This window comes from Mus pahari, chromosome 3, assembly GCF_900095145.1.
Source record: "Mus pahari chromosome 3, PAHARI_EIJ_v1.1, whole genome shotgun sequence".
Taxonomy (NCBI): domain Eukaryota; kingdom Metazoa; phylum Chordata; class Mammalia; order Rodentia; family Muridae; genus Mus; species Mus pahari.
This window is the reverse complement of record NC_034592.1, coordinates 72,965,640-72,991,760: the sequence shown is the minus strand read 5'-3', so window position 1 is coordinate 72,991,760 and position 26,121 is coordinate 72,965,640. Positions and strand designations below refer to the sequence as shown.

General features: G+C 34.9%; 3 protein-coding genes across 3 annotated transcripts; all 3 read left to right on the top strand.

The window, feature by feature from the left end:
* The first annotated feature begins 7,708 nt into the window (after positions 1 to 7,708).
* LOC110319592 (olfactory receptor 5L1-like) lies at positions 7,709 to 8,647 on the top strand. Its single transcript, XM_021195083.1, has one exon. It carries the CDS (start codon positions 7,709 to 7,711, stop codon positions 8,645 to 8,647), a length of 939 nt encoding a protein of 312 aa, XP_021050742.1.
* A 9,585-nt stretch (positions 8,648 to 18,232) lies between these two features.
* On the top strand, positions 18,233 to 19,290 carry LOC110319284 (olfactory receptor 5L1-like). The gene has a single exon (XM_021194761.1). It carries the CDS (start codon positions 18,261 to 18,263, stop codon positions 19,236 to 19,238), a length of 978 nt encoding a protein of 325 aa, XP_021050420.1. The 5' UTR covers positions 18,233 to 18,260; the 3' UTR covers positions 19,239 to 19,290.
* Positions 19,291 to 23,460: 4,170 nt separating this feature from the next.
* Positions 23,461 to 24,401, top strand: LOC110319371 (olfactory receptor 5D16-like). Its single transcript, XM_021194868.1, is given in 3 exon segments — positions 23,461 to 23,639; positions 23,641 to 23,914; positions 23,916 to 24,401. Coding segments are annotated over 3 exon segments (939 nt in total).
* Positions 24,402 to 26,121: the final 1,720 nt, after the last annotated feature.

The window sequence follows — 26,121 nt, the reverse complement described above, 5'->3', positions numbered from 1 at the left end:
AACCCCCAAATTCTCTGACTTACACAATCTTTCTGCCTACTCTTTCACAGTGTACCTTCAAAATTAGAGTTGTTTTGTACATTTTGTTGTTTTTTGGGATGGTCTCTGTCTAGTCCAAAGAGAAGTTTTCATGATGCATTTTAGAAATAGATTCATATTAAAATTTCATTGATGGACATAGATTTTAGTGGATGAATATATTGAGAAGTTATTACAACTATTTAACAATACATAGAAAATACAACATACAAACAAAGATTAACATTGTAGGACAGATCACCCAGAGATAGCAGACGACTGGCATGATTCCATCTAAGGCCATGTAGCTCTAAATTTAGAAAGGAGAACATAGTGATAATATATTTCTGTGCTTCTGTCTTATCCATAGATTATAGGAGGAGGGGAGACCACAAACTCACCTTTTGCTATTTTAGCAACTTACTTTGATTTTCTCACTAATTTTCTCCCATTTTCTTCTCTATAAGACTAGTAAAAAGACAATTATACATTTTTGGTTGCATGTGATGAAGTTTAAAAGAACTAGTTTTCACATAATTTTAGGAGTAACCAAGTATCTATTATTATTGAGCACTTTATCTCATGCTAAAATGATCACTGCTGTGAACTAAAATATTTCATAACAATATTAAAAAGAGCAACTTTATAACAAGCACCAATGAAATCTGAATTTTAGGCACGGACTTGATACAAGAATGTTGGTATCTAGAATTATCAAAGTATGAAATACAATGAACTTTGATATTTAAATAGTTTATCATCATTTATTTTTGTTTGTGTGTGTATTTATGTATGTGCCTGTGCATATCTGTATGCAGTTGCGTATGTGTACACAGGTGTGTGTTTGCATGTTCACATTTGCATGCAAGTGTGTATGTCTATTCAGGTGCATATGTGAGTAGATGTGTGCTAAATAGATAATACAGAAACTCAAAAAGTAGTAGGAAAGAAGCAAAACAAACCAACAATAATCCAATCAGAACAGAAAATAGTACATGTATATTTGGGTGTCTATGCAGAACTGTGAACATGTGCACATGTGTATGGTATGCACGTGATTATGTGTATTCAGCTGCATGAGTGAGTGTGTATTTATGTGTATATGTCCACATGCACGTGCATATTTGGATATGCATGTACATGTAGGTGTGTGTGTGTGTGTGTGTGTGTGTGTGTGTGTTTGTGTGCTTTTATACTTGTTATTTTGTCTTTAGTCTTTTTCAGAGCTGAGCATCAAACCCAGGGCCTTGCACTTGCTAGACAAGTGCTCTCCCACTGAGCTAAATCCCCTATTTTGCATTTACACTTGCGCATGCAGGTGTGTATGTATGCAGCTGCATATATGAGTATATGTACATGCAGCTGCATGTTTGTGTGTGTGTGTGTGTGTGTGTGTGCACACGCACGTGTGGGTGCAGCTGTGTGTATGAGTATTTGTGTGTGCACGCATGCCTAAATGCTTTGGGGTGTGTATGCAGAGCAGATATATGTGCATGCACACATGTGTATGCAGGTGTGTATGTGTTTTCTGGTGTGTGTGTGTGTGTGTGTGTGTGTGTATTTTCTCTGTGTGTGTTTTTACATGAGTGTGGCAATTTATATAAATAAAAACTTTGAGAGTTAATTTCTATCTGAGTCTTGTGGGTTCAAACTCATATTTTAAACAGTGTGTTGATGCATATACCCAGTTAGCCATCTAGACAGCATATATGCTTGGTTTTAACTGGTCATTTTGAAACTGAAAGCATAAGATATTATCTTCTCTCAACTCTCAACAACTAAATAGTTAATCCAGAAACTCAAAAAGTAGTCGGAAAGAAGCAAAATAAACCAACAATAATCCAAGCAGAACAGAAAATAGTAAACAGAGGAAATATAAAACCCTTCTAAGTATTCTTGTGTCAAAATTCAACTCAAATTTTTAAAAATTGAAAATAGATTTTTCTCTTGTATAATACATTCTGAACACAGAATCCTCTCCTTCCAAAGCTCTGAAATTCCCTCCATGTCTAGGCAAATACCCAACAAAGTATCCTACAATAGATGTACTTGCACATGCATATTTATTGAGGAACTTCTCTCAACAAAAGGAACAAAATCAGCATAGATTTCCAATAGAGAATGAGTACATACAAGTTATATGGCATTTATACAGAATAAAATTGCATTTAATGTAAAAAATATAATTATATTTTTCTATGAAGGCAGATAAAATTGGAAATATTAGTAAGGCTTTTTTTTTTTTTAGGTTTTATGAGACAGGGTTTCTCTGTATAGCCCTGGTTGTCCTGGAACTCACTCTGTAGACCAGGTTGGCCTCGAACTCAGAAATCTGCCTGCCTCTGCCTCCCGAGTGCTGGGATTAAAGGCGTGAGCCACCACCGCCCGGCCCGAGATATTAGTAAGTCTTAAGTACAAACATTGGATGTGTCTCTTCACTTAAGTCCTGGATTTGAATATTTATAATTTTAAAATTTATAATTTAGTTTGTATTTCATAAATGTATAAAGGGGTACTATGACATGATAAAGCAATCTTAAATAGACAGAACCAGAATCAAATGAGGCTAAGAGAATATATCCTAAATGAAAGTAGAAGGAGGGTTATTACAGAGAAGGCGAAAAGTGTTTGTAGACTATTGTACAAAAAAGAAGGTTAAAGGAATAATATCAGTAAAGAAAACATAATTAGAAAAAGCATAAACAAACCTACTGCCTTGTATGATCACTACGCACACTAATACAAAACAAAAATAGCCTATGAAATTGTCACAAAGAGGAGACACCAAGACGACAGGAGAGTAAATTTATTGTACATTTTGGGGCCAAAAAGAGCAGTTGGAGCTAGACTCCTGTGTCCCGAGCTAATGTCTCGCCAGCAAAAACACACTCGGACAACCGGATTCTTCTGCAGCAAAGCTTTACTGCTACATCAGGAGGAAAACCCCAAGCCCCAGAAAGGGTGCTGCTTATATACACCTTAGAGTGGCGTGTCTGCACCTGATTGGTTGCTCCCTCATCGCCTATTGCTACGCCCTGGGATGGGCAGTGATTTGGTGCGAATTCACTCTTGCACCTGCGCACATTGCTTGTTTAATTGTTAGGCACACCGGAAGCCGGCGCCATCTTGTAATGGCGATTGCTCAGGGCTCTCCACACTCCTGAGGACACCCAGCTGCAGAAGAGGGATGCTTCAGGCAGAAGCCCAACCCAGAGGGCCAAAGTCCAGACTTGGCCCCTGTTAGAAGGGAATCCCGAAGAGGTTTTGGGGGAAAATATCAAAGAACAAGGGGAAAGAAATTCTCACAGGGAAAAATGTAAACAGAAACCATATTAGTTTGTGGGGCAGGGAGATTCTTTAGATTATGGGGAAATAATTTTTAAAAGTATTGATGGAATAACGTTTTAAAATGGATCTAATTTTTAGAATGCCCTGTATTTTGTTAACATGTATATATATACAACGGTGTGTTTGTAAATACATAGAAGCTTCTGAGAAAAAAAAAAAGAAAGGAAGATTAAATAAACTTCCAAAACACATGAATATTCAGTCAATCTGGAATATAGTTAACAATGAATCAACATTTGTTCATTACTTGAAACAAATTTATACATTTTTGTACCTAAGAGTTTAATAATGCAGAAATCAGAAATGAGTGGGTAGAATAGGTCTGAAAGATTAAGTTCTCATTATTCAGTAAATCCACATCTATTCTAAAAAAAAAACACTATCAAAAAGAAAATCCATAATAAACATATAATAAAGTAACATGTTTATAGTAAGGTTATAATAGCAATTGTTGTAAAAGAAATACAAAGCCTTCCATAAAGAATAAGTCAAGTCCAAATACATTTCTCATTTACGTCTTTAAGTCTAAGTTAAGTAGAGATGCCAAAAGAAATTTATGTGAGACATGTGCTAGGATGCTGTGCAATGTGGCTCCCAGGGCTACTCTTCATAGATGCTCTTCAATTTTACTGTTGTGGGACTCTGCCCTTCAATAGGCATAAATAGTATAATAATATTACTAATGTCAACTAAAAATAAATTGGAGAATACCCTATGTCCATGAACAACATTACAACTTACTTTAACATATTCTACTAACTAAGCTATGCATAATATATGATTATTTCATATAAAATGAATGTACAATTTGAGTCATCTTGAGGAAAAAGAAAACAGCCAGGTATCATAGCAAAAATTCAGGAATCCTCATGCTTTAGACTTTTGACATTTGCTCTTGTTTTGATATAGTAGTAGTTACTAGAGAAGGTGTAAAGAAATAAAATCTTGTGTGCATAACAAACAAGAGCAAAAATATATCAGTGTACAATGTATAGAAGGACACTTTGGTAATTTCTTCAGAATTAAAAAAATCTAATTTTAGGCAATTATACATAGACTATTGAGAATAAGCGACATTTGATTCAAATTACTCTAATATATTTTTAAACCCCTTAGGGTATATATAAACAACACAAAGAATCTGAGCACAGATATTTGAAGTCAAACTTGTATACTTAGGTAAATACCAGATGTAGGAAGAGACAGTGTGCAATGGTCTCCCTCAATAAACATGGTGTCAATTCTACCAAATTTTTGGCAGCTATCATCTGTCCATTGTCATATGGACTTACAAACCTAAAAGATAAATATTACTTCTTTTAACAGAGGTCTCATATTTTTATCTTAGTTTGGGAAGAAATGCTAACCTCATTCAGTTTTATAAAGTTGCACCATGACAATGAATATTTTTAGTTTATGGTTGGCATATAGGAAGGACTCAATATACTCACTATCATATCTCCCTTTTGTATGGGTAAATTCTATGGTGACTTCAGACTTTCTAGTGTGTCTGGAGTGTACTATTGAAATAAGGTAAACAGATCTTATCTAATTTATTCACATATTACACAGAAGTAATGCTTAGTTATGGCATATATTGTTCATCAAGAAATTAGATTATGTTATAATAATATGCAGTGACTCATACTGTTGAATACTATTTTGTATCTCATTGCATCAATAATTTAATCTCAAGAGGGAATATTTTCTTGCTGTCATATTGATGTCCCACAGAGACTGGTACTTGTTTTCAGAAGTTTAGAATTATAGGCTGTAGGGATTCATACTGACACATAAAGACTGTGGCATTTTCTGCAGTGGCATCTTCAGGAGAAGGAGGTATATAATGTTTGTTTCAATTGTGAGTTGGTTGGATATTCTTAACTACATTGTTTGGTGGGATATACTGAAATAATAGTTTCTGAGAGTCCAAATTTTCATTATTTCATCTATGGGATAATATTGTCACACTCATAATAAAGAATTAGTAGATAACATGTTATGAGAATGCATATTGGATAATATATTCCTTCCTTGGTAATGGATAATCCTAGCAGGAAATGTTATTAGTTTAATTTACAGAAAGACATTGTGTAGTCATTGGTCTGAGAGGGAAACCATTTGAACCAAAGGAAGTGAATGTTTGCTCCTATGTATTATTTTGTTCATGCTTGTGCTAAGTTCATCTATTTAATTTGGTATAGCTGTGTGGAAATTTTGCTTGCAGTCACCACAATACTAAGAGTAGCAGTAAACAACCCTTATTACTATTCATGTAGGAACACAGAAAAATGTACCAGGGCTGAAGCAAAAGAGAGAGGATTTTTTTCAGTTTTGAGAAAAGACGCCAGATATATGCTTCTTATACAGGTTTCCAGCTGTGACCCCATGCACACTTTAGTCTAAATCATACTTTGTGTAATTGTAATGTATTTTGTGTGAAATGCTAGAACACTGGTAAGATCAGCAGCCTTCCCATGAGGTATCAGCGGACTTCCTCCCTATTGTGACAGGAAAAAGTGTCCTTGCATGCTGATGAATATCCTTCTGCATCATATTTATAGGTAAAAAAATGAAGCCATTCTTGGGAGATAATAAGCAAGATATTTTTATAATAATTCCTGGTCAAGTATTTCCAAAATTATGTTTTTTTTAATACAATGAAAGACAAATTACTCATTTTCATGTGCATTTGAGGAATAAACATTTTCAGATTAGAACAATGGCATGAGTTGGTAATAATACATGTTAATTAATCCATCCTCAAGTCTTTGTAAAACAGTTGATAGATGGAGAAAACCTTGTTTGTGGTCATCTCTACATTCTTTCTCCCCAAAATTTCTGTTTGGTACCCCAGCATCATTCCTGAGGGTTATTTCTATGAAGAGTCTTGGCAAGTAGGCAGATAAATGACTCTCTACATTTTTAAGTTTCTAATTTCTAAATTATACCAAGTACCTCCACAGAAATAGTCTGAAAACTTGCTTTAGAATCTGAGTATTTTATAATTTTAAGTATATCATAATATGAATAAAATTATTTTTAAAGGTAAAAGCAAAAATTGTGGTATATGTGTATAATATATGTGTGTGTGTGTGTGTATGTGTGTGTTTTAGCTTCTATTTACTTTTTTCCTGTATTTTGTACATTAAATTATACAACTATAGATTATTAAGTACTACAGTTTTTATACCTATTACAAAATTTTTCTAATCATCCTCAATTTTCCACTTTATTTATAAATTTTAATACCTCATAACATTAAATATTATCAACAGCCAATTGTTGTAATATTTTTCTACATCTTTGATTAATTTCCCTAAGAAATTTAAAGCAACATATTTTTTTTAGAAAGCATGTTTATTAAGAAGCTGAAGAACTATGGATATATAATTGAAAGTATTACTCAAGAGTATTTCTTCTCTGAACTATGGATAGAATTAAATACAAAATCAATCATATCAGTTTGTACATCACCTGAGGTAACTCTCATCTCAAAGACTTAGTGTTGAATAACTTAACACATTCTACTTCTGAATTCTCTCTGCTGGCTCAACCCCACTGTTCTGGTTCACAACTCCTCTCCGAGCTGATTCTCACTGAATTTCTCTGCTTCCCTTGCACTAACCTTGGCAATCTGTTCTAAATTTCTGGCTCTTTGCCATTGTTTTGTTCATTTTGTCTTCACCTGCACTTGTTTCTGTAAAACTGCTCTGGTAAAACAGCCTCCTTATTCTCCTCTCTCTTTCTTTCTATGTCTTGTGAGAGCAGTCATGTAACTGGGTTGAAATTCTTCTATATGAGTGTGGTTATTTCACAGAGGTAAATAATATAGAAATTATTCCTGCTCTTCCACTTTAAAACAATGAGTTTTAAATGACTCATAACATTAGTTGTGTATGTTTCGCCAGAGACTCAGAGAAGGTTACCTTCAAACTTATAAATCATTTCCTAGGTACCTAATATTTAGAATAATGACCAAGGAGATTTCTGGATAAATGAATTTAGACTTTAAGAGATCAGTGAAGTAACTAAATGGAAAATACTTTATGTTGTTTGTGTGTGATTTAAGTACATGTTTGCAATTCTGATGAAACCAATTGAAACAATTTAGTACAATGCAGCGATTTTAATTCTGCTGTGATTTCTGAATTGAACCATGGGTTTAATTACTTCTATTATGAATGTTTTAATCAATGCTAAATTTTACGTGAACATTTTCTTGTATCTCTACAGGTATATTTATCACAATTATATATTAATAGAGTCTAAGCTGCATTTTAAATTATAAAATAAAAAAAATAATGCAGTTATCTTCCCAGGCAACACATATAGGTGGCAGATGGATGAAGAAAACTGCAGCACTGTGGCACAGTTCATCCTCCTGGGATTTTCAGATGTCCCTGAGCTGAGTGGTTTTCTCTCTTTGCTTTTTCTTCTCATTTATGGAGTCACTGCCCTGGCCAACCTGGGAATGACTGCACTGATTCAGGTCAGCTCTCAACTTCACACCCCTATGTACTTTTTTCTCAGCCATCTGTCCTTTGTGGATTTCTGTTACTCCTCCATTATTGTGCCTAAAATGCTGGCTAGCATCTTCAATAAGGACAAAGCCATATCATTCCTGGCATGTATGGCCCAATTCTACCTGTTTTGCACATGTGTGATCTCTGAAATCTTCCTGCTGACTGTGATGGCCTATGACCGCTTTGTAGCCATCTGTAACCCACTACTATATATGGCTATCATGTCCTCAGATCTCCGTATGATACTGGTGTCTGGATGCTACCTGTGTGCATCAGTGTGTTCTCTGATTCATTTGTACTTAGCCCTTGAGATCCCATCATTTAAGTCAAATGTGATCAATCACTTCTTCTGTGATCTGCCTCCTCTCTTGAGTCTTGCTTGCTCTGATGTCACTGTTAATAAAGTGCTGCTGTTTGTTGTAGCCACCTTCAATGAGAGCTTTAGTATTGTGGTTATCTTCACCTCCTACTTGTTCATCCTCATCACCATCCTGAGGATGCGCTCTGTAGAGGGGAGGCGCAAAGCATTTTCCACCTGTGCCTCCCACCTCACAGTCATCATTGTCTTCCATGGGACGATCCTTTCCATTTATTGTTCTTCTACTTCAGACAACAGTGGGGATGCTGACAAAGTGGCCACAGTGTTCTACACTGTAGTGATTCCCATGCTGAACCCTTTGATCTACAGCCTGAGAAACAAGGATGTCAAAGGTGCTCTCAGGAAAGTTGTGAATTCTAAGATATATTCCCAGTGAACACTGTATTTTTCAGGATGCAAAATCAAGTCGATACTGGAAGAGAGATTAATAGATGAAAGAAAGTTTGGATAGAATATATAGTAAGGTTCATTACAGTTTTGAATGAATCCTATTTTTTTTTCTGTTAAGTATTGTGACTCCTAAATATAAAAGCATAGCATGAAAAAGATTTCAGATTTTCAAATTAATTTCATCATTTGATTTTAATTGGTCATTTATGATTCACACTCTTCCAAGACAAATCCATTTCTTTTTGTGTAAGTTATTCCCAAATCTAAGAAGAAGGATTTTGCAAAGTTTCTAATTTTATTTCTGTATCCACAATGGACATTATTATTCATTTCAAATAGAATGTCTATAAGTTATAATAAAAATTTTGACACTAACATACATGCATGTTCAGAGTGACAGTATCACATATATTTGCTCAGAATTTAATCTATTTTGCTATTCCATGCTCCTAACCTACTTTATTTTCCCTCTTGTAATGTTTCTATAGCATTTATATCTTAGAAATATTGGATAATATAGAATCACTTAAGAAAATATTTGAGTAATATTTATTCATGAATATTATATTTTAATTGTATGGTATGAAAATACAATATGTGATCTCCTCACATGAGTGCAGAGCCCACAGAGGGTAGAAGAGTCTTGGATCTTCTGGAGCTAGAGCTTCATCTCCTACAACTCACCAGATCTGAGGCCTTCAAATTCAATTTATGTCCTCTGGAACACCAGAAAACTGTCCTAAGTACTTAGCTATCTAAAAAGCTCCTCTACAAAGTAGAAAGTATACATTAAAAAGCTTTGAATTCCTTGAAAAAATTCTTTGTTTTCAGCATCTTTGAGAACTGTCACTGAAGACAGATATTCTGAGCTCTCTCAGATACTGATGAAGTACTCTATTCATGCTCTATGTTTATATAAACACATGTATATTTAATTAGAGTTGTACTTTGACAATGTCATATATGTGCTCTCTCATTACTGTCAATCCATTTCCTGACTCCCTCATCCTTTATGCTCCCATCTCCCTCCATGCCTCATTCTCAAGTTTAGAAATATTTTGAGTTTTTTTTGTATGTTTGTTTTGCTCTTTTTGTGATTCATCAAGATTATTCAGCGCCATCTGTGTGATCATGGATTTTAGAATATCCACTGGAGCATAATACCTCGTTAGTGGGTTTGAAATGGTATCTTATTCTCCATAGGATATCTATGGCTCCTTGTAGAATTCACATATTATTAAAATGATGCAATATATTTCATTTCCAAAGTTTCCATGTTTCTTAACCACAATTGTTTTTAGTTTTATATAAAAGTTCAGTTTATAAGGTATTTTTTGTTGATAGTCATTTCTCCCTTTGTATTTACAAAGTTAGAACAGAAATGAGCTGTGCTTAGGGAAGGCAGGTTACTATCTTGATTCTAATTTTTCTTTGTCAATATTATTTCATTCATTGACTTTTAAAAAGTTTTTTCCATTAACCTGTCTACTCTAGGGACCATATGTGACAGAAAATATACAATATTTTTCTTTCTTATACTGAATTATCTAAATATGATTATATATGTTTTCTTACAAATGATCTTCATGAATTCCACTGTTTAACACATTGTCTTTACTCATTCCTCTGTGGTTGAACACCTCAAATGCTTCACTATTTTACCTATTGTGCATAGTTACATAATAAATATTGACTTTAAGAACTATCATTGATTTAATTTTCCATGGTCTTGTGGAAAGCCCATGGGAAATGCTCATAGTAGGCATTGTAAACACCATCATTACCCAAGAATTGAAAAATTTCTGAGCAAACCATATTTGACTTTTTATTTTATTTTTTTATTATTATTATTATTATTATTGGTTTTTCTAGAAAGGGTTTCTTTGTATAGTCCTGGCTCTCACTCTGTAGACCAGGCTGGCCTCAAACTCAGAAATTCCTCTGCCTCTGCCTCTGCCTCTGCCTCCCAAGTGCTGGGATTAAAGGCATGTGCCACCACGCCTGGATGACTTAGCTTCTTTTGTGCTTTGAGTGCAGAATTCAGGAGAGACATTTTACCTGTTTGTACTACAGCAAGATTATACTGTTCTTTCCCTAATGTTTGAGTGCACAGCTTTAAAGTTATTTCTCTATCATAGCTCTTAGTTCATTTGATACTTGATCACAGTCATAAAATGCATGTGAAGAAAAGTGTAATCTATTCTTCATGATATAGCTAAAGAAAGTCCTCCATGGATAAATTACATGATAAAGCTATTGCTTTATCCATAAGTCATAAATTAATTGACTTTATAATATCCTGAGTAAACAAAATTAACCTTCATGAAGCAAATGATCTGAGTATGCTGAAAAATGCAAAAGTGTATTTGAACACCTTAGAGCAGATGGAAGAGAAGCATAAGAGACTCACCAGTAAGGTGGATTGGACATTTATATGTATATTGATATTCTTTTGTATTGGCTTAAAAGGATACTTACAATGCATGTGATTGGCCAGAAAAAAGATGCCTCACTATGCCATAGGGGCATGTGTTCTACTACATTCATAGCTGCCTTGTTTGTGATAGCCAGAAGCTGGAAACAACCTAGATGTCCCACAATAAAAATAATGGATACAAAAATGTGGTTCATTTAAGTATTAGAATACTGCCCAGCTATTAAAAATGAACACTTGCTGAGTTTTTCAGGCAAATGGGTGGAACTAGAAAATGTCATTCTGAGTGAGGTAACTCAAACCCAAAAGGACATGCATGGTATGTGTTCACTAATAAGTGGATATTAGCCAACAACAACAACAACAAAAAATGTAGAGAATACCCAGGATATATTCCATAGAACTCAAAAAGGTTAACAAGTCAAAGGGCCCAAGTGAGGATGCCTCAATCCCACTTGGGAGGGAGAAGAAAGCAATCATAGGAGTAGGTAAGGAAGAAGAGAGGGAACTGGGTGGGAAAGAGGGCAGAGAGGGGAAAAAGGTAACATGATCAGGTATTGGGTGAGCGAAAGCCCTAAGAGTCAGAAGAAAGAAGAGAAACAGGCAACCTAGGTAATTAAGAGGTGGGGGTGGCCTCCAGAATGTTCCAGAGACCTGAGAGGTGAGAGACTCTCAGGATTCAAAGGAAGAAACCTTAGATGAAATCCCCTACACTGGGAAGCAGGAACTTGTATAGTCTACCTCCAGTAGAAAGATGGGCATCAAGTGAGGGGTAGAGTTGCTATTCCACAAAAACTCTTACCCATATTTGTTCCTGTCTGAAAGAACTGAAGGGCCAAAAATGGAGAAGAGACAGAGAAAAAGGAGGTCTAGTGACAGGCCCAAAGTTGGATTTAGTTCAAGAGGAGGCTCCAAGGCCTTACACTGTTATTGAGGCTATGGAGTGCTCACAAAATGGGGCCTATCATGACTGCCCTCTGAAAGAAACAACAAGAAGTCGAAAGAGTCAGATACATATATTTACACCCAACTAGTAGACAGGAAAATGTAGATCCCTGTGGTTGAATTAAGGAAAAGCTGGAAGAAGCTAAGGAGGAGGGTGATGCTGTAAGAGGACCAGCAAGCTCAATTAACCTGGACCCCGGGATCTCTCAGACACTGCTCCACCAACCAAGCACCATACACTAGTGGATATTAGGCCCCAACACATATAAAGGAATGCCTGGTCTTAGTTCAATGAGAGAAGATTCATCTTACCCTCAAGAGACTGGAGGCCCCAGGGAATGGGAGGCCCCAGAGATTAGGGTGGGGGGTTGCAGGAAGGGGACATCCTTGTGGAGACTGGGGGTGGTGGTGGTATGGGATGTGGAACAGTTAGAGGGTGGACCTGGAGGGGGATAAAATCTGGAGTGTAAAAACAAAAAAGATTAAAAAAAATTAAAATTAAAAAAGAAATATTTTGTCTGTAATACTGTTCCAACTCATAAAATCAACTTATGCTGCCATATGTGAGATGATAGTTACTGATACATAAACCGGAAATTGGAAGACTTGGAAAAATTTTAAAAGGTTTAAAAGTAAAATGTAATGTTATTATTACTATTTTCTACTACTTTTAATAAGATGTGTGCAAGCACTATGATCCTACTTCTATAGGATATTAATGCTTTTTAATAATGATTAGCAATATGATTTACCTAACCCTCAATAAACTGGAAGCCCCATGGAGTGGGGAGGTCTGGTGGTTTAGTAGATTGAAGTGGTGGGGACATCTTCATGGAGACTGAGGCGTGGGGGCCTGTGGGGATATGGGATATAGAACAGTCAGAGGGTGGACCAGGAGGGGGATAAAATCTGGAGTATACAAAAAAGATTAAATAATTTTTTAAAAAAGGTTAAATGAAAACAAAGCAAAACATTATGCATGAAAATTGAATATCACTATATAAAATATTTATACAGAAAAACACTAGAAGTCAGTACACATCTTTTAGAGAAAAGAATCTCAATCACCCTGTGAACAAGATGTAAGAAATGAAATACTCTTGGGGTATACCCCTCAACTTTATGTATGATTCATGCTTTCAAATATGTATTATATACATACTTCTGAAATTTTGTAAACTCAAAGACAGAGAAAATAACTATTGTTCCATTCAAGTTTCTTCTCAAATTTATAATGATTTGATATAGACAATTCATTTAATTGTGTTTCTGGATTTCTCATTCATGACTAATCATCAAATGAATATTTTCAAATTAAATAGTAGTAGTCACAGTATAGTTTATTGAGCTAAAATTTAAAATATTCCTGAGAGCAATGCTGATAACTCAAGAAATCCCTTTCTATCACCAGAAGTAGTTTATACCTGAAGATAATTAACCATATTACAGTTTGGGAAACTTGCCACAGTCTCCTACAAACATGTTTTAGGAAGGGTTTCATATTAAATTAACATTGATGGACATGGCTTTGGTACAGTGTCCTTTGCCTTACAGAAGTTTTTCAGTTTCACGAGGTTTCATTTATCAATTGTTTATCTTAAAGTCTCAGTCATTGGTGTTCTATTCAGGAAACTGTCTGGCAATCAATATGTTGCTTTATCACAAAATTGGAAATAGTTGTACCTAAAGACCCAGCCATATGACTCCTAAGTATAAACCCAAAGGATACTCCACCATACCCCAAGGGTAGGTTCTCTACTATGTTCATAGCAGGTTTATTCCAAATAGCTAGAAACTGGAAACAAATAAGATACTTCATGTACACAGTGGGATACTATTCAGATATTAATAGCAAGGACAATGTGAAATTTGCAGGCAAAGAGAAGGAACTAGAAAATATCCTGAGTGGGGTAGCCCAGACCTAAGAAACATGCATGGTATGTGCTCACTGATAAGATGATATTAACTATAAAATATATAATATCCAAGATATATCCCACAGACCAAAATAAACACAGAGGAAGGTCCTAGTGAGCATGCTGGAATCTTAGTAAAAATGGCGAATAAAATAAAAATAAGAAGTAGAGGGAGGGAGAGAACTGGGTAAGACAGGGGAAGGGGGGCAATTAGGGGGAAGATCAGAAGTAGAGGGGAAGAGGAGAGAGTCTCAGAGGGTCAGGGGAATAAATGGCAATCTGCAGCTGTCAGGGGTTTATGTTTGTGAATCCTCAGAGACCTGGGGTGGGGAAGACTCCAAGAGTCAATGCAGGTGATGTTAGCCAAAATGCTTAACAGTGGGGACATGAAATCTAAAGAAGTTACCCCCTGGAGCAAGGAATGATATCCAGTGGAGGAATAAGGATATCAACACATCGAAAGATTTTTCAACCCCAAATTTGACTTGTCTAAGAGAAATGCAGAGACAATCAAAGAGTGAAGGAATGGACAACCAATACCTAGCCCAACTTGAGACCCATGCTTCAGGCAAACAACAATCCCTGACACTATTAATGAAACTCTCACATTTGTAGATAGGAGTTTATCATGACTGTCCTCTGAGAAGTTCTCTACCCAGTAGCTGACTAAAAGAGATGCAGATTACCACAGCCAAATAAAAGTAGGACTCCTATGAAAGTGGGGGAAGGTTTTGAAAGCCCTGAAGGGATAGGAACCCAATAGGAAGACCAACATAGTCAACTAACTTTGATTCCTGGGAGCTCTAAGAGACTGAGACACCAAGCAAAGAGCATACACTGGCTGGAACAAAGCCCCTGGTACACACGTAACAGACATGTAGTTCAGTCTCCATGTCTGCCTTGTCTGTGCTCAGTGGAGAAGATGAGCCTGCAAAGACTTGGTGTACTAGGATGGTTGGATATCCACAGCAGTCCCACCTTCACAGAGGCAAAGGAGGGGGACAGACAGTCCATGAAGGGTGGGGGATAAAAGTTAAAATATGTATTATTCATAAATGAAAGAAAATATAAAAAAGAAGTAAAACTTTTAGACCATTTTGATAAGGTTTCCAGAAATTCTCAAGGAAATTCTCATCTAGGAAACAGGGCTTATCTGAAGGCTTAATGTACTTGGACATAAGAATGGCTCATTATTTTAAAACTGTATTTGAAAATATCTGTCACTAAAGATATTATTTAATCTTCATAATGGTAGACTGCAGTACAAATGCTGTATTTTCACACACTTTATATTATTTAACTTTATTAATAAGGTTGTGCAACAGTTCCTTACATCTTGGTGGCTTATAAACAAATTTCTGCTGATATTCCACAGAGAATACTTTTAGCTCGCCAGGAAACACATCTCTCCTTCAGTTTTTTAACTTCGTTATGGTGCAGAAATAAGTCTTTGCATTACACAAGGGATCCTTTTCCCTAAAGTTTAATTTCCAGTCATAAACTCTCTTTCTATGAGAAATGTTTAAATTCTGCAGTCCTGATGACTGCATGTGTCAGGTTTGTTCGTAAGCATAAGGCTCTAAGTACTGAAAATTGGAAATGGGTATATTTTATCAGGTAAATCTATTTTTAAATACATTTAAATTTTCTTTAGTCTAATGGAGATTGAATGTGAGAACTCTTAAATTTACTTTGGCATCAAAAAGTTTCTTAGTGTTTTCAGGAATGACAGCTGATAACAAATGAAAATATTTCCTTTCTAATATCAAACATTATGAAAATTTGAGACTAAATAAAGATGTAACATACTTTTCATTCCGTCTCTCTTTCCATCTTCCATCTGTTTCTGTGTCTCTTTCTTTTTTTCTTTCTCCTCTGTTTGTGTGTGTGTTTGTTTGTGTGTGTGTGTGTTTGTGTGTGTGTGTGTGTGTATTTATATGTTTTTTTTATGTGCGTGATACTCTTGTTCCCTCTTTCCTCTCTTGTACCAACTTACTTCTTGACCGAGTATGAGCTTCCATTTGCCATACATAACCAATTCAGAGGGTTGAATAGTTTTTATGAAGTAGTCAGGCAGTCAGTTCCTGCTTGTGAACAGAAATAAGGATTTTGCATTCAATTTTCTTTGAATTTATCAAAAAGTAATTTCAATGTTATCACTATAGAACAATGCAAACCTGACTTCTAAGATTTGTCAGTGTGACCAAAATTTTCTAACATTTTCTTTTCATTGTCCTTTCTTTCCATTTTACTGTTCTTTCTTTTCTTTATTTATTTTTCTTTTTGTATGACTTAGAAAAAGATTTAAGGAAAGTCTTTTTTTTTAATTATTTTGCTATTTGGGGGGTTATTGTAATTTAATTGCAACATTTCCTCTTTTCCTTTTCTTCCTTTAAAACCTCTCATATACCACAGCCAGCTCTCCTTCCCTAGCCTCTGTATCACGGTTATTGTATGCATATATGTATAAATCTATATATTTACATTCCTGAATATTACCTGTTCATATATGTAGTACATGTATCTATGTTTTCAAGGCTGACCATTACGATCATACAACCAATTGTTGAACTCTGTTGGGGAAGAGAACATCTTGTGCTTCCAGCTTTATTCAGTTGCTTATATTTCTTGGTATAGGGTTAATGCTTTGTGGGCTTTTAACTTTTTACTTTAATGTGTTTGTTGGTTTCTCCACTTCTGTCCTTCCTTCCTTCCTTCCTTCCTTCCTTCCTTCCTTCCTTCCTTCCTTCCTTCCTCCCTCCCTCCCTCCCTCCTTTCTTTCTTTCTTTCTTTCTTTCTTTCTTTCTTTCTTTCTTTCTTTTCCTTCCTTCCTCCGTCCTCTTCCCCCTTCCTTACTACTTTCCTTCTTGTTTGCCTTCTTTTTTCTCTGTTTCTCTCTCTCTCTCTCTCTCTCTCTCTCTCTCTCTCTCTCTCTCTTGCTTTCTCTCTCTCTCTCTCTCTCTCCCTCCCTCCCTCGTATTCTTTCTTCTTGACAAAGATGATGAAGTCAAGAGTATACATGTTAGTTCAAGATGGAAAAAATTCTACACTCCTTTGGTTTTTATTTCTGTTTTCCTCAGTTTTATTTGAAGTAATAAAAATGCATTTTATTTCAGAAAGTCAGGGAATAAAAAACTCCACTATAGGATTATGTTTACACTGTCATGACATTTTACTTCAGCCACTTTGTCCAACAAATTATTTAAACAAATCTGAGAGAGGTTTTAATTTATTCTTTCTTAATTTAATCAATTATAATATATGAATATATACATAAATATGTATATATATTATAATTTAGTCAAGTATAAAATATCATGCATTATATTTATCATATATTTTATATATGTTATTATGGAAAACCAGATTTATGTTTTTACATGCTCTAAGTTTTGGGAATTACTCATATCTAAGATATAATTTGAAAAGAACATTCTAATTTTCCAACTTATATAATGATGAGCCATAATTTAATGATGGTTCCTTTTGACAACTTTTTTATTAATGCCCTAAGAAATATTCTAATACAATTTTGTAAATTGTTTTCAATTATTTTCAATATGGATAGATTTTTATGAAACACTGGACCTCTTATCTTTAATTTAGAATAATTTAGGTTTTAATTTTTATTGATTGTCTTAATAAGATTTTAAATATATTTTCCCATTCATTTTCTCAAAAATTGACTCAGATATCTGACTCATTTTGGAGCTTGCCTGAAATGAAACAAGTAGTTTAATAAGGAATGAAAAGTGTTATGGATTTATCATTGGGTTTTCTGAATTTTACTTTTTCTTTTTAATATTATTGAAATTTTAGGACCTTTCCAAGGCCCTATCTTCAGATGACGTTTTTATAGTGCTACAACATGTAATTGTAGGTAATTTGCTCTAAATTTCATATTATTAGGGTGAGTGACAGTAGTACAACTGTGTAAATGACCCAGACAAAATAAACCACAAACTGCCAGGTCATAGTTTTAATAAAGTTTGCTGATTACAGTAAATCTCATAATATATCAAATTATAGCACTCAGTGTGTTTCAAACAAAATTATACCAACTACCTCTGAGATATGCTTAATTTAGATGTTGCTTATATTTACATGTATGAGAGTTTACTGAGATTTGATATTTTTTTGTATCAATCTGAACTACCCAATATTTTGAAATTTTCATAATTCTGTTTCCTTAACATTAATTCAATATTTTTTCTGCAGTTAATAGAAATCTCTAATATCCCCCCCCCCCCTTTCTCTTTGCAGAAGTAGTAAGGTCAAATTGGCTAATCGGCCATGAGGCAGACATGGAGGAGGTAAACTGTACCTTTATGACAGAGTTCATTCTTCTTGGTTTTTCTGATGTCCCAGAGCTGGCAATCTTTCTCTTTCTGGTGTTTCTTGTCATTTATGGAGTGACAGTCATAGCAAACCTGGGCATGACTGTGCTGATTCAAGTCAGCTCTCAGCTTCATACGCCTATGTACTTTTTCCTCAGCCACCTGTCATTTGTGGATTTCTGCTATGCTTCCATCATTGTGCCAAAGATGTTCACTGATATTATCAAGAAGGATAAAGTTATTTCTTACCTGGAATGCATGCTACAATTTTATTTATTTTGTACTTTTGCTATCACTGAAGTCTTCCTATTGGCTGTAATGGCCTATGACCGCTTTGTGGCCATTTGTAACCCACTATTGTACACTGTCATCATGTCCCCAAAGCTCCGTCTTGTAATGGTGTCCTGTTGCTACCTCTATGCATCAGTGTGTTCTCTAATTCACCTATGCTTAGCCCTTGAGATCCCATCATTTAAATCAAATGTGATTAACCACTTCTTTTGTGATCTGCCTCCTCTCTTAAGTCTTGCTTGCTCTAATGTTAGTACAAATGAGTTTTTCCTGTTCATCATTGTCAATTTCAATGAGATTCTCACTATTGTGATCATCTTCACCTCCTATTTGTTTATCCTCATCACCATCCTGAAGATGCACTCTGCAGAGGGGAGACGCAAAGCCTTTTCTACCTGTGCCTCCCATCTCACAGTCATCATGGTCTTCCATGGAACGATCCTTTTTATTTATTGTCAGCCCAACTCTGGTAACAGTCTAGATGTTGATAAAGTGACTACAGTTTTCTATACTGTGGTCATTCCCATGCTGAACCCCCTGATCTACAGTCTGAGGAATAAAGATGTGAAAGAGGCTCTTAGAAAAACGTTAGGCTCTAAAAAGAATTCTTTAATACATTTTTTTTTTTTTTTAGCAAAACGTAGGGTTTCATAGTGAAGATCCATATATAGGCAAATAGGTGAGCCTAATACAGAGCATTGAAAAGTATGGCTATTTCAAAAGGATGCATATTACTGAGTCTTAGTATTCACATATCCCTGTGTTTTCTATATGTGCAAAATTACAATTGAGAAATTTTAAAGGTTGTACATACATGTTGTTCCTCATTTTGTAGTTTTTTTAATTTATTTTATTAGATATTTTCTTCATTTACATTTCAAATGCTACCCCGATGATCCCTATACCATCCCCCAGCTCTGCTCCCCTACCCACTCACTCCTACTTCTTGGCCCTGGTGTTCCCCTGTATGGGGCATATAAATTTTTCAAGACCGAGGGGCCTCTCTTCCCAATGATGGCCGACTAGGCCATCTTCTGCTACATGCAGTTAGAGACACAAACTCTGGGGGGTACTGGTTAGTTCATATTGTTGCCCCACCTATAAGGTTGCAGACCCCTTCAGCTCCTTGGGTAATTTCTCTAGCTCCTCCATTGAGGACCCTGTTTTCTATCCTATAGATGACTGTGGGAATCCACTTCTGTATTTGTCCAGGCAATGGCATAGCCTCACAAGAAATAACTATATCAGGGTCCTTTCAGCAAAATCTTGCTGGTATATGATGTGAGTTATGATGTAGTACAAGCATCTTTTTATGATTATAGACCTTTATTATAGCATAATTTATGGAATATATGATTCACTTAAGTTTGACTTCCTGATAAGAACATTTTGTCAAACAGTTTATACACAAGTATCTATAGTTTATAATCTAGTTTATATAGTATATAAATTGAGGTTTTCTATGTTTTATTTAATATTTGGTATTTGAATCACTGTGTTGACTTAGAACTTCATTTAATAATGTTAAAAATGAATGTCAAAATAACATCTATTCACTAGAATCCAGGAAATATTAATTGCATGTTATACTCAAGGAGCTTTCAATCCATCTTATTTATAATCCTTTGTAGATTTTATCTTTGTATTTCTCTGTATTGTCCTTTTCGATCACTGGCTTGCCTTTTTGGTGTCTGCATTTATGACTTATCACTGACTTCTTCCTACTCTTTCATCACTATAGTGAGACTTAACATGAACCTCAACTCTAAGTACATCTCCAGTCTCTGTTAGGTTTTTGCATATGCATTTGATCTTAATAAAGTATTGTTTTGTCACTATTACAGATACCAAGCTCATGCTTCTTCATGCATTTTGATTCATGTTTCACTTCTCCAATCCAAGACAATTGATATCAGTTTCTTCCTTATATTTACTTGTTAAAGTAAAACATTTATTCTGCTATCTAATGTTAGAAAACAGTTGAATTAAGTTCAAGAAAGCAAAAGTTGTTGTTTTGACTTTGAATTTTAACTTTTATGCAATTTACCTCTTCATTCAGTATCCTCTGTGTTAATATTCATTATATTTCTTATCCTCATGGTTCTTCATTTATTGAATTTTGATTTCTCAGGATAGGAACACACAGATATTTATATTCAGAAACAAAAAATACAATTTTACTCTCTAAAGAATGACATAGTAATTTTTATAGCTTCTTTTATTACATATCTCCAATAAATATGGATATTTTGTATTTATTGGTAAAACTGGTTAAAATAAATATTAGGATAAATTAAATATGGGATTTAAATAACAAAAATTATTTCAAAAAATACTGCAGGAAATTAGCACATGTTTTTATATTTTCAATTATCTTACCCTGGATTTTTATAGCTGAAATAAGACATTCTTGTTCATTACTACACCAAAGGCCTGCTAATCCTACACTAAAGGCCTAGGTTTTGTGCTTCATATAGTGCAAGCAAAAATAAATATAATGAAATATATTTTCATCTAATACCTTTGGCTTATACACAGCTTAAGTGGCTAGTAGATGTGAGGTAAGATGCAATCACTTCTCTACTTCGATATGAATAAGAAAGCAATAGTTTAATGCTATAAAGTCCAGAGATGTGGAAATTCAAGAATAATTTTGAAGTAAGTAAAAATAAAGTTCATGTCATGTATTTCCACTAATCAAAAAGATGTAAGAATAGGCATTAAGGAACTGAGGATTGAAAATAGAGTCAGACTAACCTGGACCCTTGGGGCCTGCTAGAGACTGAATCGCCAACCAAAAAGTGAGCACAGGTGGAACTAGGCCCCCTTGCACGTATGCAGCAGATAACCTTCTGGGTCTACATGCAGGTTCCCCCAAAACTGGAACTAGGACCACCCTCAGTCTGTGGCCTACTTGTCTGTCTGTGGATCACAAAATGGACAGCGTTTTTCTGGAATTAGTCGAAAAGGATGTACTTAGCCCCCGAGCAACTTGATATGGAGGGTTGAGGTTGGGAGTGAATGGGAGTGGAATGAAGAATGGGGGAAATGGGGGGTTGATACTCAGTGGTGGGTTTCCTTTTCTAAGGCTAACTGGGGGACTTACTTAAAGGGGTACTGGGAGGAGGGAAAAGGCAGATATTAGGTTGTAAAGTGAACAAATAAATAAATTAAATAAATAAATAAATAAATAAATAAAATAGAGTTGCAGATAACATTAAAAAAGCTAAAACTCACAGGAAATACTTGCAAAGATGCTGTAGCATTCATTCAAGTTTTCCATGAAATTAAAATTTTATCATAAATATTATTTGATGTTAATTGCTTGTTCTAAAGTCTCTAGAGAATAACACAAACAATTATTTCTAGACTATAATGCTGGGGGGAGAGGCAGTAAGCATAATAATGGAATTAGCAACTCCTTCAGATAAGTTCTTTCTATAGAGGAAAGAGGAGACTGCACTTATTACCAAGAGGTTTGTACACAGGACTGAAAAAATATTGGTAATATTTTCCCTGTGAGCTATGTAGAACACCACAGCTTTGTGTCAATATTTCAAGAGAAATCATAATTTAGAACATTTGAAATACTAACAGCATTTGCATCTCAAATTCAGGAAACATAAGGTCTACTCTTTTAAAAGTTATGTTGAAAGAACCTTGTTTGGTTGTGAACATGTATTTGGAAAAAGATAAATCATGAGTGTTTTCAACATATATCTCTTATGTAAGTGAAAATTTGGACTAGTTTGCAGTTCAGATAGACATTTCAATTGTTGAATCACAATGAATAATGAATACCTTCTGGAAAAACAAAATGAAGAAAGACCTTAACATGCTTTCATTCTCTTCATATGAATATTGAGTTGAATGAATATTTGAGATGTCTTACAGGGATAAGAAGGAAATTCATAAAAAGACATACCATTCTCACTGTTTGTGAATTATTATTTCTAGATAAGAGCATTTCCTGATTTTTACTCTTTGTGTTTAATTCAGTAAATATATTCAGAATATCTTTGAAGCAATCTTCACATTCAATAAATGCCATAGTTTACATCTTAAAGATTTAATTTAAATATAACAAGAAGAGATGCTATAAAAATTAACTAAAACAGTTAAGATAATTGATTGTGAAAACTGAATTTTATTATTTCACATGTGGAAATAACATTATGTTATGCTAATGACCATTTAACTGAACATGAAAGCATAGGAGTTTTGGGAGATTTTTTTTTCCCTACTGAAGAAGTTTTGCTAAACTTTACTCTGCTCATAGGCAGAAAAAGGCAGCATAAAATATAACTTATTTTACTTTAAAAGCAAGTGAAAAGTTGAATTTAATAGATAAGATCCTTAGTCAATTTCTATAATATTAATATTGCTGTGATTGCAAATGATGTAGATTTTTTGCAATATCACAGCATGTACAAATATTAGTATAAGGTAGTTTTCAAAGATGATGCTTTCTGTTCTTCTATGTTTCATTGGAAATTCCAGTACCATAAAAATAAATTATTTCACTTGACCAATTTTTAAGAGAAAGCTTGAAACTTCAGTACAATTTGATTGCTTCATGTTTGATCATGGTTTTATCTGTTTCTTTAGTTAATTACTGTATTGCACAAGTGATTTAAAATCACATTTAAGCTTATTTAAGAAAATGACTAGAGCTACGAAATCACTCATAATATACTGGCAATTTAATTTCTGAATCTCTGGTTAGTCTGTTTTGATATTACAGTATTTCGATATCACATAAGTTATGTATGTTGTTTCATCTTTAGGCTTATTGATATTTAGGCATGCTTTATGTGTGAACTTTTTTCCCTATTTTATTTTCAAAATCAATTTTCAGATCTCACCAGATAGCATCATGATTCTGACAGACATAAATCTAACTTCTGAAGTCACATTCGCTCTCTTGGGCTTCTCAGATTACCCAGAACTGCAGGTTCCCCTCTTCTTGTTTCTGGCAATCTACAGCTTCAGAGTGGTGGGGAACCTGGGGATGATTATGATCACCAAGATTAACCCCAAACTGCACACTCCCATGTGCTTTCCTCAGCCACCTCTCCTTTGCAGATTTCTGCTATTCCTCCATCATTGCTCCCAAGATGCTGGTGAACCTTATTGTAGACGACAGGACCATTTCATTTTTAGGATGTATAATGCAGTTCTTTTTCTTTTGCACATTTGTAGTGACTGAACTAATTCTATTTGCTGTGATGGCCTATGACCACTTTGTGGCTGTCTGTAACCCCCTGCTGTTGACAGTAGTCATGTCACAGAGGCTCTGTGCACTGCTGGTGCTTGGATCATATGCATGGGGGGGTGTTGTGCTCCTTGACACTCACCTGTTCTGCCTTAAATTTATATTTCCGGGGTTTCAGCACAATCAATCACTTCTTCTGTGAACTGGCGTCCCTAATAGCCCTCTCTTGCTCGGATTCTCATCTTACCCAGTTACTGCTTTTTATTGTTGCCACTGTCAGTGAGGTAAGCACACTGCTCATCATTCTTACATCGCATTTGTTCATTATTGTCACTGCCCTGAAAATGCATTCATCTAGTGGACACTGCAAAGTCTTCTCTACCTGTGAGACCCACATGACAGCCATCACCATCTTCCATGGAACCATATTATTTCTCTACTCTGTGCCCAACTCCAAGAAATCCAGGCACACCATCAAAGAGGCTTCTTTGTTTTACACAGTTGTGATCCCCATACTAAACCTCTTGATCTACAGTCTGAGAAATAAAGATGTCAAAGACACAGTCAGTAAAATAATGAATGTAAGATATTTTTCTCAGTGACTCTAAGCCTTAATAGATTATTTAGAAATTAATGCAGTTAATCGTACTATTGAAAAGCATGTTTATTTTTGAGTGAATGAACTGGGCATTAAAAATTCATTTAAAAACTTCTGATTTTCCAAAGAGAAAAAAAATTTTCAAGTGAAAAACACATTTTCAGAGCAAGAGATGATACTATATTTGGCCTGAAAATATTGTATAAATGTGGTTGACCTTAACTTTAGTCCTTTGTTGTTAATGTGCAGTGCAGATTTGTTCAACGAATGATTCCGTGTAACAAACGAGAACGTATAAACCATATGTGACACATTATAAGCATGTGGCATTAACCTACAATGCCAAATATTTATTCTTTGTGACAAATAGGACTGGAGTGCTGAAAGAGTTTCATCTCCACACTGTGAATGTACAGAAATAAATGGAAGATAGGGAAAGATGGTTTCAGCTTTTCATGACCCCCAAATCCAATGTTATTGTGAAATCACCATAATAATGCCTCTCATGAGAATTACTTACAAATGCATTTGGGATATAGAAATAATTGCTTCCTAATTTCATATTGTTTAACCTTGTAATTTAATAGAAGACACACACTTAAAAAGAAGCAAAACAACAGGGGAGATATTTTATTTATCATGGCTTCTGAAAGAGTAACATTTCATTCAGGAACACCAGCAATACCCAGGAGATAATTATGTTTTATTACAGCAACAATCCCACAATTACTTGAAGCTATTTTTCTGTGTCTTATAAATAAATTACTTGTTATAATGTGTTCCAAGAAGTGTAAATAAAAATCTGATGGTCTTACTAGTTTAATTATTTTTGAAAAGGATCGCAATGTAGTTGGCTGTACAGATTTTTAAGAGGTTTAAAAACAATAAATGGCTTTTTAGAATGTTGATAACTGTCAACAGTATGTCCATTTCAATTTTCATGCTATTTTATTGTTATTTATTTGAAATTATAGTTGTTTATCATGTTCAATTAGTGAATTATTGTTTTCTTCTTCTGTAAATGGTAATTATGTGTTTTCATTAATAAAAGATAATGGCAATTAAGATTTTACTCTAAAAACAAATTTTTAAAAATAATTTAGTTAAATCCATTTGCCTGCAAAATGCATGATGTCCTCATTTTTAATAACTAAGTAGTATTGCATTGTGAAAATGAACGATATTTTCTGTATTAATTTTTCTGTTGTGGGACATCTGTGTTGTTTCCAGCTTCTGGCTTTCAAAAATAAGGTTGCTATTAACATAATGTAATAAGTGCAACTGTGGCATAGTGCAGCATCATTTGCGTATATGCCCCAAAAGGCAGCTTAACAAGTCAGATGTAGATACTTACACCCAACCAATTGACAGAAGCTGGGGATCCCTGTGGTTAAGTCGGGAAAGGACTGGAAGAAGTTGAGGAGGAGGATCCTTATGGGATGAACAGCAGTCTTAACTAAGTTGGACACCTGAGATCTCTCAGACACAGAGCCGCCAACCAGGCAGCATACACCAGCTGATATGAAGCTCCCTGACACATATACAATAGCGGACTCCCTAGTCTGGCCTCAGTGAGAGAAGATGCACCTAACCCTTGAAAGACTTGAAGCCTTAGGGAATGGGAAGGTCTGGTGGTGTGGTTATCTCTTGGAGACAGGGGAGGAGAAGTGGGATGGGGAATGGTCAGAGGGCAGTCCAGGAAGGGTATGACAAATGGGCTGGGA

Bases quoted from the DNA above. Each gene is read 5' to 3' on its own strand.
- LOC110319592 (XM_021195083.1), top strand. From the start codon at position 7,709: ATGGATGAAGAAAACTGCAGCACTGTGGCACAGTTCATCCTCCTGGGA.
- LOC110319284 (XM_021194761.1), top strand. From the start codon at position 18,261: ATGGAGGAGGTAAACTGTACCTTTATGACAGAGTTCATTCTTCTTGGT.